The sequence below is a fragment of the Phasianus colchicus genome, chromosome 1 (assembly GCF_987193195.1).
Source record: "Phasianus colchicus chromosome 1, bPhaCol1.hap1.1, whole genome shotgun sequence".
NCBI lineage: Eukaryota > Metazoa > Chordata > Aves > Galliformes > Phasianidae > Phasianus > Phasianus colchicus.
In genome coordinates this window covers 77,872,879-77,889,273 of record NC_143436.1, presented here as the reverse complement: position 1 = coordinate 77,889,273, position 16,395 = coordinate 77,872,879, and the positions used below count along the sequence as shown (strand labels likewise).

At 38.7% G+C, this 16,395-nt stretch overlaps 1 protein-coding gene across 4 annotated transcripts in view; it reads right to left on the bottom strand.

Annotated features, from left to right (window-relative positions):
• Positions 1–4,796: 4,796 nt before the first annotated feature.
• TULP3 (TUB like protein 3) overlaps positions 4,797–16,395 on the bottom strand; it is a 36,428-nt gene continuing 24,829 nt past the window's right edge. For 3 of the 4 annotated variants that reach the window (XM_031611539.2, XM_031611538.2, XM_090148396.1), the window contains exons 5-11: positions 14,709–14,842; positions 12,585–12,782; positions 11,978–12,090; positions 11,450–11,564; positions 10,120–10,218; positions 7,701–7,872; positions 4,797–7,206 (exon numbers count right to left, since the gene is read on the bottom strand). In XM_031611539.2, coding sequence (XP_031467399.1) covers positions 7,073–7,206; positions 7,701–7,872; positions 10,120–10,218; positions 11,450–11,564; positions 11,978–12,090; positions 12,585–12,782; positions 14,709–14,842 — 965 coding nt within the window. In that variant the 3' untranslated portion in view covers positions 4,797–7,072. The remainder of the gene's footprint in view (positions 7,207–7,700; positions 7,873–10,119; positions 10,219–11,449; positions 11,565–11,977; positions 12,091–12,584; positions 12,783–14,708; positions 14,843–16,395) is intronic. The other variant, XM_031611541.2, reaches the window with a different exon arrangement.

The following is a 16,395-nucleotide window of genomic DNA, read 5'->3' as shown; positions in this document are numbered from 1 at the left end:
ACAGAATATTAGCAGGAAGGTTCAGCCTCTACTGCCATACCACCAACAGCTGCCTTAGACATCATGGGCCAACGTAATAAAATAGGAGGCATTGCTTTTGAAGACGCCCTCAGATGTTAACTGCTATGTAATATTGTATGTCATTACTAGTGTGCTTGCTGTATCAATATTAGTTCAATAAGTTACACAGATTAACAAAGGATGAATATTGATGGAACCGAGCAAAGGTGGTGGTGATTAACCAGGGTATGCTGGCAAGCGTGGGACCAGAAAGCATGATGTAAATGGTATGGAATAAGAGCAGATATTGTCCGGGTTTCGGCTGTGATGGTCACCTGCCACTACTCAGGTGACTGGCTAGGCATCAGTCAGCAGGTGGTGAGCAACAACTGCATTGTGCATCATTTCTTAGACACACACAGAGGCTGCTCCAAAAGTATTGCCTCCTATTTTATTACTTTGGCCCACAACATCAGAGCCTATAGCTCTCTAGCCCACCAGAAGTGGATTTGCTCTGTCTTTTGTACCAGAAAATCGTGTAAGACAGACCAGAGATCACACGTGCATTAGACATATCCTGAATTCCAAACCAGAGGATTCAACTTAATGCACTTTCCCTCAGCATCTCTAGTGGAGTTTCCTGTGATACAGCAGTGGGTGAAAAGCCTAAAGTACGTGCTTGGCCTCTCTATTCCTTTTTGATTTCTTATAGCTTTTCAAGCTCTATGACTGCTTAAAGGAATTTCATTCCTAACCTCAGTGCTTCAGGTAGGACAAAGAGATTCCAAGAAATTATGTTGCCTGGGGTAAAAGGAAATTTCAGGATAACTTACCAACATCAGCCAGTAAGAGACTTTCAGGGACTGTCATTGTCACCGTATCAAGAAAAATCACAAAGATTTGGGGAAAATTCTGAGGCAAGGTGTTTCTACTGACGTCTTGTAAATAGTGATACAAAAATCGAAGTTTGCCCAGATCGTGGCTGTGGTTGCTTAGCCTGCTACTGAAGCTATTTTACAAACAGCCCTTTCCCACAAAGCAGCACCTCTGTATGGAGTGGTTCTTATAAATGCAGATTTATACTAAACACATCATCAAAAGAGTATCAACACATTGATACTCTCCCCTCCCACAGCAACCTGTCTCTTTCCCCGGAACTAAGATCCAAGGCTGAAGCCCATGACAAGGCAAGCAAAAGCATTTGCTCATACTGTGGTCCAGCCAAAGCACGTCACTAAAGGTGGCTGCAGTAAAGATGATACTCAGCTGCGCTCCTGCAAAAACTTTATTGAGTATGCAGATGCATGAGTCATCATTTGTCTGGAAGCAGAAGGATTAGGTCTTTCCGTGGCCGTTTCCTCTTTTGACATGAGGTCTAAAGAAGTGGGAAGAGTAGCCCTATTGCAATGGGAGAAACATACCTTTCATTCCCAGTTTCAATTGCCAGTGAAAATACCAGTATTCACATTACAGGTTCTGTTTCATGTTTTCAGCTGATGTCTGAAATGAAAGCTGCTTTAACCATTCTGTAGAAATCCATCTTACTGCAACTGTGACTCCACCAAGTCCTCTACGTACGTATTAATAAGACTATGGAACCAAAAGAGTTACAGCTCTTCTCCATTCCAGCCTGGGAAGGGAAGAAGAGCTGAGAAGGAAAAATGAACCAAGATTTCATGCTGCAATCCAGTTAATAATTTTTTTCTGTACAGCTTGAGTAGTCACTCAGTCACATATAGATGATTCTTCAGATTTCTGCCTTGGCAACTTTCACGGCCAATGTGTTTTTGGATTAAAAGAAAATGGTATTTTGGGCTCTCACCTAGAGGAATACAGGGCAGGCGGAACATATGGACAATGCTAAGCTAAATCGTTTACCAACTCAAATATTCCCCTAACAACTCTACAAGAATAAAGTTACCACTGCAATAAAGAGCTAGTAATTTAAGGAATGTACGGGGCTTAAAGCCATTAAACCTACACAGAAGATGCTAAATAAGATGAGAACAAAGTAAAAGTAAGGACAGAGAAGGAGGAAGTGCTCAGAGCCTTTCCCATTGGACATAATTGAGGAGTGTACCTGTTTCCTCTCATACCTTGATTAGCCAGGGCTGTTCAGGGCCTATGTAGATGCTAAGCCCTCCCCAGGGACTCTCCACTCTAGCACCAGATTAGAGAGGTTCTATCTTGACCCACATAAATAGTCCACTGCAGCTCAAAAAGGCAGCTCATAGCAGCCAACCGGCCCGTTTCCCAGCTTAGTAGGAGTCAATACTCCCATGAATGAAAGAATTGTCTAAAAAGAATGTCTGCTTTTGATTACGTGAACAGATCTCAGAAGAGGAGTGCTTTCTGTAAAATCCAAATAAGCTAAATTCAGTCTTCTGGACAGTTTACTTCAGTTCAGGTATAAGCTGAGACCAACTAATGTCTGTTCCTAAGTTTTCATCCTCAAGACCAGGAAAGCTGATATCTAAAAGGATTTTGCTCAAACTGTCATTCATGGTGTCCAAAATCAGGCCCTCCATGAGTGATCGGTTTTCAGTAAAACTAGAGGCTGGTAGTTCAAGGGGCAACTGCTTAGTAGATTTGTGAATAAAAGATGGAGAGCTTGTGAGGGGGCCGTGCACTGTGTTGTTGGATTCTGTATTGAGCAATTCCCAAGAGGACTCACGGAGAGGATTTTTAAGGGGCGTGCTGTTAAAACCCAGCAAGTCCTGGTTCTCCTGGAAGGGTGTGAACGGCAGCTGAAGGGTTCTCACTGGACTGAAATCCAGCTCATTATCTCTCTTGGCTGACGATGCAGACTTCCAGGGGTCAAGGGCCCCTAGTGGGGGGGTAGTAGTTGCTGGGACTTTGCAGGGAGTGGAAGAAACTGGCAATTTGCTGAACATCTCTTTGACTGGTGTTTTAAAAGGCCCCTCTTCCTCCTGCAGGCATCTCAGCTGTGATACATTCTCCAGAGGCTGATTTTCCTGCAGTAAGGGGAGCTCTGCCCCTAACTGGAAAGGATCGAATTCATTGCTCTCTGGAAAAATAACGACAGGCTCTTCTGAGCAAGGCAGTGCTAGGCGTTGTTTCCTTCTGGATCTGCTTATTTCCCGCCTCTCACATCTCTTTATAACTACTGCATCAGAAACACCCTTAGATGGTGACTTCAGTATAGTGAAACATTTCTTCTCTGTCACAGCTGAGACTGGGACAAACAAGTCTGGCTCTTCCTTTACATTTATGGTTGAAGCAAAAGGGGACAGCAGACCTCATGTGTGCGATGGAATTTTTTTTTTTTAGTTACACAAACACCTGTAATTATCACATTTAGCCACTGTTTCTACTAACTCAGATTTTAAAACATGTAATTTTTCAAAAAATAAATGTAGATTAATGGTCACTTATTTCTCACATCTTTTCACTTCTTCCTATTCCAAATCTTATAGTTATGTGACTAGTATACTCTATTGCCCCTGTTTCACTGCAGAATCAACGCAGCTCCAAGAGAGGGAACTGAATGCTACTCCTCCCTGCAAATCATCATTTAAATTGCCTTCAGGATTCCACTTAGTCATATATGGCAACTCTCTCAAGGATAACTGAGGTGTTTTTCGTTTATTTATGGTTGTTTTTTGTTGTTGTTGTTGTTGTTGTTTTTGTTGTTGCTGACATTGAAGCAAATTACTTTGCTGAGATCAGAAAGCAGAGGGAGCTGGATAACTTGATCCGGCCAATTCCTCTCTCCTCTACATTTCTTTTCCAAATGATTTTGATATCTAACTTTTAAAACAAAGTCACATTTCACAGTGAAGTACTATTACTTTCCCTTTAATGAAGGGCTCTATTCAATAAAGCATAAAAGGTGAATCCTCTGTTTTCTTCATAATTTATATTGATTTGTTGCAGATGGTGTAATGGTTTCTCTCACCCATTCCCATCCTCTAGAATATGTTCAACTGTTTATGTATTTTCTAGTTTAAATATTTACAGAGCAGGTTGCAGTTATAATAACATCTATCTTAATTGTTTTGGTGAAGTTATTTTGCTTCTGAATTTGCTTCCAGCAAAGAACAATTCCATACAGAACATGTTATGACCAGAATTCAGTAGACCATGAAGTTCAAGAGATACAAGACTAACAGTGGTTACAGTAATCAGCTCTTGATTTGCAAACCAGGGGAATGTTTTTTCCTGCCTTCTTCAACAGGGATAGGAAATTCAAACTAATTTCAATGGTAACTGAGAGATTTACAGATATTAGAATGTAGCACAGTAAATATAAAGCAGATATTATGCTGATAGTAACAAAAAATCACCATTTAACTTGATGTTCCCCCTAACCATGTGTTATCTTAGCTCTTGATTCAGAAATACACTGTACTGTACTTCAGTAGCAGAACAGGTTCAGATGGAGGATAGGAAAATGTATAACAAACCATCTCAAAACCACTATCTTGAGACTGAGGTAAGCATTAAAAACATGAAACTAAGAAGTGTAAGCAGCTCAAAAAAATAATCAAATGTGAACCACAAACTATACCAGAAACCTTGCTGTGGGAAAAAAACGAAGACATTAAGGACATTAGAGAATAACCTTACATTTATTCCGAGGCTTCTAAATGTATGAAGAAAACATCACAAAAGAACAGAATTGAGAATAACAAAGGAAAAGGTGTATGAAAGAAGAGAGATAAGATATGAGAAGACAGGAAGAAATAGAAGAAGTAACTAGTACAGGAGGAACAAGTAACAATCACGAGTGACAAAAATCATAGCATAAAGAAAACAAAAAAACTCATTTAGAATTATTGAGTTTTCCAATATATAAATTATTTATTTGCATTGATATATAAAAATTATAAATACAGTTGATGTAAAACAGTATCTGATAAAAGAGCACTTATGCAGTTAATTTGTCCACAAAGTTGACCAAGACTATGAGACTTTGGCCCAGTGAAGATGATCTAATATCAACAAATAGCTTGAAGATCCACTGCTAATTCGCGTAACTGTCAAGCAATGCTACCATGACTTTTTAAGAACAGAGTAAAATCATCTTGAATTGGAAATCAGCATTCAACCTTCAAGACCTTCAAATCACATCAAACTAACACAGTGCAGATTCTTTCACATTGTCCTAATCAGAAAAAAAAATCAGATTACTATCAGAATTCTTAGTATTTCTGGGTGAGTAAAAATAAGGCAGAACCACCAGACAAAGAACTCAGCAGAACATAACTTGAGAACATTGCCAGATCTTGTCACTGGCCTGATGAGCAGGAAGTACATGAAGGCACAAGGGATATTCATGATATCAGTTCTCTTTGCTGACTGATGTGCTGATGAGATCTCTCTGAATACAATGGCTCTCCAGCTAATACAGAATGGGCTTTTAAGATTGGGCTTCCAGCATTTTGTAGAGTTGGTCCTCCCAGCAACAGTTTACAATTTACAACTAAATACAAAGTTTACAAATGATTACTGTTATTTGTTTGTTTGTTTGTTTTTTTCCTGGGCAATTAAACCCTATGAAGTCATTTTCTGTTTCTATTTTGAAAGAACAAGTGATACCTACCACTGCAAAAACTCTGGAGAACAAAAACAGAAGTTTGCTTCTTAAAAGCATGAAATAGAGCTTGTCTGCTGATAATAGTAACATGTAAAACTGAAGAACGCTGTTTTTTGTCTTAATGGAAGTTTTCCAGGCACATTGTGGATATGCATAGTAGCCATGGAATTGGTAAGCTATTAACTGTTCTGCTTTAGTGCACAGCAGATGTGTGCACTATGAGGCCTGCATATCAACATATTCACTGATAAATCAAAGTCATATGAATCAAGAAATGTCCCATGCTTTAACATGCAGTCACCAAACTGTACAATCCAGCATTTAAATGGGAACATGGGAAAGAAATATTATACAGCTCCATGATATATATATATTTTTTTAAACTTAACTGATACTTTTGAAAACATCAGTAATCTCTTCTTGAGGTATCTTACTCTTACAGGCAGATTCAAATTACTCACATGAAACCTACTACAAACTGTCCTAACTTGAGATAATCTCACATTAAAAAAAAAAAAAAGAAATCAGTTACATCTCGCTCATTCCAAAAAATGTAGAAAATTTTACAAACAAAGGGCAAATTAAGAAGTATTTCGGATCACCATAATGTCTAGATTCAGATGTTCAGTCCAAACACTGCTTTTCAGCAGCAGTACAATACCACTTTCGGCCAAAGTCACGTTCCATCGTCTATTCAATCTTATATTTCACATAGTTAAAAATAAGAGATACACTAATGGATACACTAATGGATATAATTTTGCCAAATTAAAAAGGAGTGATTCTTCATTTGTTAAAAAGTATATCAAGGGACATAGAGCACTTAGGATAATGAAAGGGAAATGGACTATCAGGTTTAACAGATTCATTCCCAAAATAAGAGAAACATGTTTCATCAGAGCCAGCATCTCAGTCCAGTTCTGTGTTTGTTGACCACTGCCTACAGTTGCATGTAGGGTTAATCTGAACCCTTTTCCCTTTCACTGTTGTTAACAAGCTGCAAAATGCTGCACAGGGCAAGACAGAACATATGCCATAACTACTCTCCTTTTTTCTTAATTAATCTGACCAAAAACTCAAAAGTAATATCAGTAGCATCATCTCCAGGGGCAATGCTGAAGATTCAAGGTACATGAACACTAAACCATTATTTTTCTAATTCTAGCTGCAATAGGTTTCAATTAGTGAAACAAATTCCTTAGCCTCCTCAAGCAGCAGCTGATGCAAAGAATTCTAAAAGCAAAATCAATTCTGACAACAAAAACATCACCTGCGTTGCTTGTTCTTCCACAAAGTGTACAGAGACCGCTCAGACTTGAGATAGTCTCCTAAGATGGCCTACTGTTAAATACCAAAATGCTCTCAGGACTCTTATTTACTTTCCAATAAGCTTACAAAAGTTTGTCTTCCAGTATCCTTCCACCCCCAATGATGTGCTTTTCATTACTTCACCTGGAATTCTAACAAGATACAGAGAAGGAAGTGAGTTCCATGTCTCAAGTCTGCTGTTTCTCATTCACAGGCCAATTTACTATCAAAGCTGGAGAGTCCAATAGCAAAAGCCTGAAGAGCACAGAGAGGATAGTTATAGTCCAGAGTGAAAACATCTTCTGCTACACGACCGAACTGCATCACTATGTAGTCAGCTGGAGAGAAAAAAAAAATCAGAGAGCAGCAATTTTTAGGGGTAAACAAAGAAAATAAACAAAAAGAAGTTTAAAAGTGTCTGTCAGTCCCAAATATATGCAGTTGGTGTATCCATCCTTTCTCACCAAATCGGATTTAAAATCTGTTGTCTGTAGTGACTGTGGCATTCTAGAAATTACCCTCCTTCTAAGAATCAAGGCTCAAGCCACCCTCTCATTGCATTGCATGTTAACTCTTTCTTTCCCCTGCAGGAGGCTTGCAGTTCCTCTCTCTCTTTTTCATGCTGCTATTAAGAGCAGCCTCTCTGCACTCACCCCAAAAAAGCCAGGCCTTTTATAGTTTTCTCGACAGAAGTCCCCAGTAATTCTGAGCTAACTACCTTCACCCAGTCTCCCTTCTCCAGGAATAGTGTCCTATTCCTCCGAAACCTCATGAAATATACTGTTTTTCCTGTTTAAATGACCCCCTCCTCCACTCTCCACCAGACTCTTACGGTCATTGTCGTGGACAATCTGGAAATTCTTCACTGAGGCCTGAGTGACTCTCCCATGGAAATTCAAAACATAGGACTGAGTATCATCATTCCAGACTGGAGCCTTGTTGTGCAACTCAATGAGGTTCTCTAAATCTTTGGTTTGCCATTTTGACAGAAGACTCTCATTTTCCTATTTAGAAGAAAGAAACATTTTATCAGATTCAGAATGACTCTGCTTTTGAGCACTGCCTCTCTCATATGTGTATTCTGTGACTTCAGTGTCTTTCCTACTGAATGAAATGATGGCACTTAAATTCAGTCCTACTGAAAGTATCCTGCAAGTAACAAGAAAATACTTTCCAAGCACTCCTTTTGACGCTATAAACTATTATCGTATCTCTAACCAAACAAGAAAAAAGTGAGACAAAAAGCATGGACAGAAAATACAGCAATTCACACAGATGTGTACTAGCAGGAACCTCCTTTTTGAGATTTATATGGTTTCTGTTATCCTGTTCATCTGTAAACCTTCTATTTTCAAAATTCTAAACTTCAAAACAAAAAGTAATGTAAAATTAACTACATAGTGTTAACTGAATATGCCTTGTGATGTTTCAGTGTAAAGTCCAAAGGCTGAAGGAGATGTAAGTATGATGTAAGTAGGTTAAGTGTCACCCTATGCTGTCTAATAAAAGGTGCACAATATGAAAAACATACAGTGAAATAAAAATTAAAAGATGCAAGAAGTAGGCAAAATAGTACAGTAAGACTGAGAAGGAGCTACTTACAAGGAACTGGAAACTGTAGTGAGACACAAGACACGATTTTATTTTAAAAGCTATGCAACAAATAACATAAATTGAAATAATATAGGCTAAAACTCACAAGAAAAAGAATCCAAGAAGCTTAAGTTATTTAACGGGAAGGAGGTGATCAGAAAGCAATATTTTCTGGCTGAAAAAGCACTGAAATGCTTTAGTATTGCACACAGATAAAAAAAAAAAAAAGGTTATTCTAAAAAATTCATTATTTTCCTTGAAATAAAGCTTGTTCTGATTAAGATAGTTATTTAATGCACTTATTCTCACCTTCATTTTACTTTTATAAAGGTGCAAAAAGAACTTTAAAAATTGGAACAAACAAGCTGTGTTTAGATATTTGTTTTTGTTTTAATGTGCAGGCAATATTACTTAATCAGAGGCATCACAGAAAAGGAAGACAAAAACAGTTAAATCCCTCAGCTTTGTAGGATGGTCAACATGCCTGACAAACAAGATATCACCTAGAGACAGGTTCCAGAAGTGGGCGCAGGTGAACCTCATAAAGTTCAACAAATTCAAGTGCAAAGTCTTGCACCTGGATCATGGCAATTCCCACTATTGATACAAACTGGGGAACAAAACGATGGAGCAAAAAGGACTTGGGTATACTGGTGGATGGTAAGCTAGATATGAGCCAGCAATGTACCTTCAATGCTCAGAAAGCCAAACAAATCTTGTGCTGCATCCAAAGAAGCATGGTCAGCAGAGCAAGGGAAGTGATCCTGCCCCTTTTTACTCTGAGCTGGTGAGATGTTATCTGGAGTACTACATTCAGATGTGAGGTCTTCAGTACAGGAGAGACATGGGCCTGTTGGAGTGTGTTCAGAGGAAGAACATCTCCACTATAAGGACAGGATGAAAGAGCTTAGGCTGTTCAGCCTAGAGAAGGCTCTGGGGGACCTGATAGCACCCTTTCAGTATCTAAAAGGGGGCTATAACAAAGAAGGGAACTGTTTAGCAGGATCTGTTATGACAGGACAAGGGGAAATTGTCTCAAACTAGAAGGGGGGAAATTTAGACTGGATATAAGGAAAATGTCTTTCACAGCGAGGGTAGCGAAGCATTGGAACAGGTTGCCCAGAGGAAGTAGATGCCCTGGCCCTTCGAGGTCACACTGGACCAGGCTCTGAGCAACCTGATTTAGATGAAGATGTCCCTTTTCATTACCGGGGAGTTGGACTAGAAAACCTTTAAGTGTCCCTTGGAACTCAAATGATTCTATGGTCATAAAACTTTGGAACAACTTTATGTTTCAGCCTTGGCCACAGTCACTATGTTTGCCTGCAAACAAAGCAGTAGGTATAAGGGGTGAGAAAAACACAATAAGGGCCTTTGATAAAAAGGGGTTGTACATGCAACAGCAACAAGACAGAGTAGCCATTTACAACAGCTAAGTAACATTTAGACTGCCTAAAAGACGTGTAAGAATACAAACAGGATTCAGAAACTTACAAGTGACGTAAAAGGCAAGAATAAATTAATTATCACCTTTGAGCAACACTGTTGCTGCCCATTAAACTCAGTAACAGCCACGGCCATGACCAACCACTCTTTATTAAGAATGATTGTCAGTAACACCCACACTTCCATGAGAGAGTTTTAACTGCATAACTCACATTTTGTGGCTGCACTGGAATTCGCTTATGATTCATATTCATTCCTGGAATGATCACAGACATTTTTCTGGGACCTTTGAATCCTAACACATTGGTTTCCTGAAATACAAGGAAAGACGCTACTTTCAGAAATGGATATACTCCATCACGCAGAATGAAAGACAGCAAAGGTGAACTTGAATTCACATCTATGTTATTTTCAGAGATTTGCTGGCTATAACTGTGCTAGCTGGATATCACAGGAATGTTCCTGAAGAATGACGGGCATTTTTCTTTAGGTTCTGTTACTTGTGTTTACGAGCAGACATACTGTTTTCTCTCAATTTTATTCTTTTATAAATGATTAAGAATAGAACTAGAAGGCAAGGTAGTCATCATCCATTCAAGCCTCAGTCTTAAAACAAATAGATTTTTCCAGAGTACTGCATGTTTCTGCTCCATGTAGAGTTAGTACGGAAAGCAAAGGAAAGAAGTCTTTCTTGGTATTCTTAAACCACTTATTTAATAATGTCAACCAAAATCCACTGGTCTGAAGATCTGTACCCACGTCAGCACTTTTCTAAGACAGAATTCTTTTAGAATTGCTGAATTAAGTGATACAACTTCTCCTGATGTGCTGGTACATTTTAACAGATGAAGAATAAAGGTCTTCAGAGTTGCAGTCTCTGTTATTTCATTTTAAAAGATCTAGGAACATAATTGAGAACAAGAGCACTCATTTTATTTATATATAAACTTCATAAACTTCATGTATATGAAAAGTATTGATATATGAAAAGCTGACTTTATATACTGCTATACTCATTTTAAAACTTTGCTCTGTACAGTTAGGTACTGTATACAAAGGAAAAATTGCTGATGTTTCTGTGAACAGGTTAGTACTGGAATCATCAAGTCAATTTTTTCCCCTGTGTGCCACTAAGATTAATAGCAAAAAAAAAAATTAAAATCATGCTTCAGGCTAATGAACCTTTAAATTTCTGCTCCTGTACCCATAATAAAAGACAAAAGCTTCTACCTGACTGACTTGGATTTTGTGAAGCATCTCAGATTTTCCTTAAACCTCAGGATTGTAGTATAACAATTTTTGGTCAAGTAACAAGCTCATTAGAACATTAATTTGGGTCTGTCTCCCTCTGACATTAATGGAAAAAAGTAATCAAACTCATAAGAAATTATATTTGAGGCTTCTACCCTTTATCTTATCTGGTGGAAATCAGTTCTAAAGTTTAATGGAGGAGTCTGCAGGCAGCACCATTTTGTGAGCCCTGTCTCCTTAGTAATCAGTCTACAAACTAGAAGGGGGCAAAAGGGAAGAGGCACTACTTACATAATAAATAGCTGCAAGTTCTTGTCGTGTATGAGCCTTTTCCACCTGACCTTGTGCCTTGATTGGGCTAACTCCATGGTCATAGACAGTAAATTTAGTTCCCATGAGGTTTGACCTAATGTCAGGTTATAGAAAGACATACAAAAAGAAAGAGGCATCAGTAGAAATTTTTATTATCTTCCAAAAGCATGTGTGCATGACAGAAAAGTTAGGCATCTCCAGTCACCTGAGTCTTTCTCCAGTCATCTCAGTAAGGAGTTTCAGTAAAGAGCCCCTTGTAAAACTGGGTATGTAACCTGTCCTGAAAAGCACTGAGCCAGAACTCCTTCTCCAAATCATCATTATGAATGGTAACTGAATAAAGACTGACAACCTATTTCAATACAGTAAGCTAGAAGTGACAAATTGATACTCTCTGAATAGAGAGCAGATTGCTATCCATAACTCCAACTAAACAAATATGTGAATTCCATCTATCCCACTGCAGAAGACGTAAATTTTTCTGTAGTTTTTATCTATTGTTCTCACCTGAGTTTTCCAATGAAACTCTCCCCTTCCCGGGATAAATCAGTTGGGTCAACTGATATGACATAATTGGACGTTTTGCTCTTTTTTCGTTTTCTACCTGCAAGAAGAAACATCTGGAAATACAAAACTTTTATCAAGACTGGAATTTTGAAAGAACGCAGAGGCACTGCTATCCAGACTGTTACGTCTCCATTTCCTATATCCATTCCCATTTCTGTTCTGAATTGTTACTACTGTCTTGCTAATTTTGACTTCTCCCACAAGTATACAACCTGAAATCCTGTTCTTCCAATTAAAGCATTCAGCAGTCTAGATTAAAGGCAATTGTCTTTTTCAGTTTTCCCCTCTTTTCATCTGGAACAGCTCAGTCTCCCTGCTTTTCTTTAACTCTGACATTTAAAAACTTTTAAATTTCATCTTTCTTTGTATTTTGGCTTCTAAACTTGCGAACACCTTCCTTAGTGTCTTGGCCAGATATATATTTTCCTCATCTACATGTCTCTCCTCTGCTTCTGGTTTCTTACTGATTTATGCAGTGTTCTTCATTACACTGAAATGTTATGTCTAGGAATTCAACAGCGAAAACACTGTACACTACTTTCAATACCTTTCTGTTGTTATCCTTCTCCAGATGCATGTAATAAGTAGGGAAGAGGCCCCGGTCCATTCCCTTTTTATCTCTAGTGACTCGACACTTGACTGTAATACCACGGGGTGCAGGGCGCAATGCAAATTCCTCCAAGTTCTCTACTTCTCCCAGATGTGCAACCGCCTGAGGGGATGGACTACAGGAAGCACTTATTTCCTATAGAAAGAACCATCATATTAGAAAACCAACATCAGGCCAGAGACTTCAGACTTCCTTCATGAAAAGGAAGGTCTGTTGAAACATATGTGCCAAGAACATATTTGAGAAAAGAAAGTTGAATGATAAAACATGTTTCTCTGAAGAAAGTGGATAAAAACTTTTTTACTCTAGCTCTCCCAGGGAAAGAGAGAAAATAAAGCTGTTAACCAGAGTGAATTACTAGGAATGGGAAAACAGGTTGAGACACTGCAAACATTCTAAACAAAGTGCTTCTCTGCTTCTAGAACTTCAAACCCTGTGGTAAATAAGGCAGCACGATATGCTGGATGGATGCTGCAGTAAGACAGACTGGTGTTCTCTGGCTGAAAAAACCACTAAGCTTATGTTGGTTCAAAAAAGCAGCAGAAATGGAGTAAGATGGCAGTGCTGGACATACCCTGGAATAATACATACAGTTAGGATGCACGCTATGGTCACCAAAGGAACTGGAATTCTAGCAGAAACCTCGTATCAGATATTAAAGAAGTCATTTTTTTAGAGGAAGCTAGCCTGGCATGGCCTGGTGTCAGTGCTAAGAGCACAGTCATGACATAGGGCTGGGACAGGCCTCACCATGCTGCTGGGCGGGGCAGCAAGGAAGGCTCACTCGACCCGGAGTCCTGGGCCCTCAGATAGGAGGGAGGGAGCCCAGTGCCCACTGCCCTGAGTTGGGTGCTTCTCAGTCCTTTCCTTAAGAGAAGAGGAAAACATGGGACAGCACCTCCCAAACTTCCATCTGTGTGATCCGAGGGAGTGGCACAGAGCTGCATTAGGGAAGGGTCAAACTGGGTGTTCGGTTTGGTTCTTCTCTGAGAGGGTGCCTGGTCGTGGAACAGGCTTCCAGGGTAGTGGTCAAGGTGCCAAGCTGTTGGAGTTTAGTGTTGTCCAATGACTGCTTAGACAATCAGACACGGGGTTTGAATTTTGGGTGGTTCTGTGGGGAGCCAGAAGTTGGAATCTGTGATCCCTATAGGTCCCTTACAGCTCAAAATGCTCTGTGATTCTCTGAAACGTTATAGACTGCAAAATTTGGAGTATTCCTCCTTCATCTTGGAGATGAATGAGTTTGCTTGTTTATCCCTATTAGCAGCTTCATACAGTATAAAATCTGAGTGAGTACACATACAGACTCACTTGAAATACCCTCATGAGGAATTTCCAAGTCATCTCCCGCAGCTGTCAACCACACCTCAGTTTTTTGATTTACTAGCGCTAGATCTCTTGTACTACTCACTGGCTAATGTAGCACAGTATGCACGCAGCCTCCTCACAAACATACTCAGTTGGGTCACTTCAATATTAGCATGGACTTCCAGGATCCAGGATCCCTGGGGCCTTTTATCCTCTCTATTTACTACTTGTTTTCTTATGCTTGTTGTCTTGTGACTCAACTTGATCCTCTTCCCTTGTGTCCCTCTCTCTAGCACCTCATAGTAAGCTTCGTACAATCCCAGAATTTTCCCCACTCCATCCCAAAATTCTGTTCTTCCTTGCATCCCATCCCATAAAACCTATAATAGAGGTAGCAATCTCTCTTAGTTTGGATGGAATTTCAGAGCTTCTCTGAATCATCGTAGCAGATTTTGAACCAGAGACAATGATCTAATCTTTCTTCTTTGAGCATCACAAGAGCAGCTGATTCAGAGTGTTTCCCTGTTCATTGATTAGGTTACTTAGGTAAAGGTTTCTTCGCCCATCATTGTTTCTTTGATGACTACCAGGTCTTTCTATTAATTAGATGTTCTTCTGTTAGATAATCTGACAATACTGTCCTCTGACTTCAAGGATTAACAATAACTGCAAATACAGTATTTTAACACAGTGCTGAAGGGGTTAGCAATAACACGCCCAGTTCTCATCAGAAACTCATTTCAAAACACCTACTGCAAAGGATTTCTCGGTGGTTGCAGAACTAGGTCTCTCAGATTCAAGATGTGGTGACTGAGATGCTGGTCTCTTACTTACTTCTTCCTCTTCTTCCGTGTCCTCCTCATCAAAATTCAAACTGCCTGAAATTCCTGTCAGAACACAGAATCAAGTAGATAACTTCTAAAAGAAAGTGCCATGAGTCTATGGCATCACTAATTCATATAAAACCTTTGTGTAACTATTAATTTTTTTTTTTCAAATTGCTGATTTTCTTCTTGTGCTATATAACTTTCTGAGCATTGTAATTCTGATTATATTATGTATATAATACTGATAGCAGTAGAAACATTTTACAGCTGTCAGCCTGTGGCTGATAAAGCTTTCATTAATACATATTTCACCAAGCAATATATTATATCATGAATGTGCTATCATGAATTAGATTTTGCTTATTTTTATATGCAAAAAACCAACAACCTCTCCATAGTTCAAGAACAAAAAAGGCAATCCAACTCTATATTGGTAGGTAAAATATAGGTTAAAATATAGGTTGAACTCTGTACAGTTTACATTCTTCATCATTTCCTCTTCGTGTTATTGAAATGGATTATGACAATTTGTTAAGTTAGAGCTTCTCCTGTTTTATATCATCAGTACATCAGCAGCAATAACTCATCAAGTCTCAAATACTACTACTGATTTGATTGTCCCAGGATATATTTAATCTTAATCACAGCTATATAGAGGTGATGTGGATAAATAAAATATCTGTATGTATTACTGTTTGGTGTTTCCTCTCTACATGGAGTTACATTGTTTGGTTCTGTGACTCCGTTCTTTAATTTTGCTGTAGAAGGGAAGAGTACATGATGCACTATTGAAAATTAATAGGCTTAGTCTGCTATAGCCAAATTATTTTCCATGAATCAATTTTACAACAGTATTCTAATATAGGGGGCACTGCTGGGAATTCTTTATCTCAGATAAAACAGAAAAACATCTTAACGATCTGTCTGTAAACTTCTCTAAGCATTCTTAAAAGAGCAAAGGTGTTAGCCCTAATACTCCAGTCATTCACAGTTTACGTTTTACCTTCACTAATTTCTGCTGAAATTCTGGATATTCTCTCCTGCTTCTTTCCCTAAATCTTCTGTGATGTTGCTATTCATACATAAACAGCTGTTGGATGTGACAACTGAATAAAACTATTCCTATACATAGTAGTATTTATGAAGAATACTGGAAACATTCTGGGACACAGGCTCTTCTAATAAAACAAGCTGCTTACTATATTAAACACTACTAACTATTTTGTTTAGGCTACGTTCAACAAAATGCCTTCCTGTAGTACTGACAGCCATATAAGTCACTCAGCAACAGAGATGGACACTCCCATGAGAATGTACTCTGTGGGATACAGCCTCTGACTCAAGAAGAACATCTCTCTTATTAGACTTCTCAACAGTTAAATTATAGCATTAGTAGTTTAAGAGGGTTCTATTGTTGTAAAAATATTCAAGTATCATATCCAGATATATAATATCTGGAATTAAAATGCCCTGAATTTTAGCAAAATGTGAAACGCAGAGTTGTGTCACTAACTTATTTGAAAAGGCCAGATAATTATATAGCACATTTGTATCCGGTTAGTAACAGAAGAAGACACTGCAAATCTGCATGTCTGCATTCTGTACAATCTACT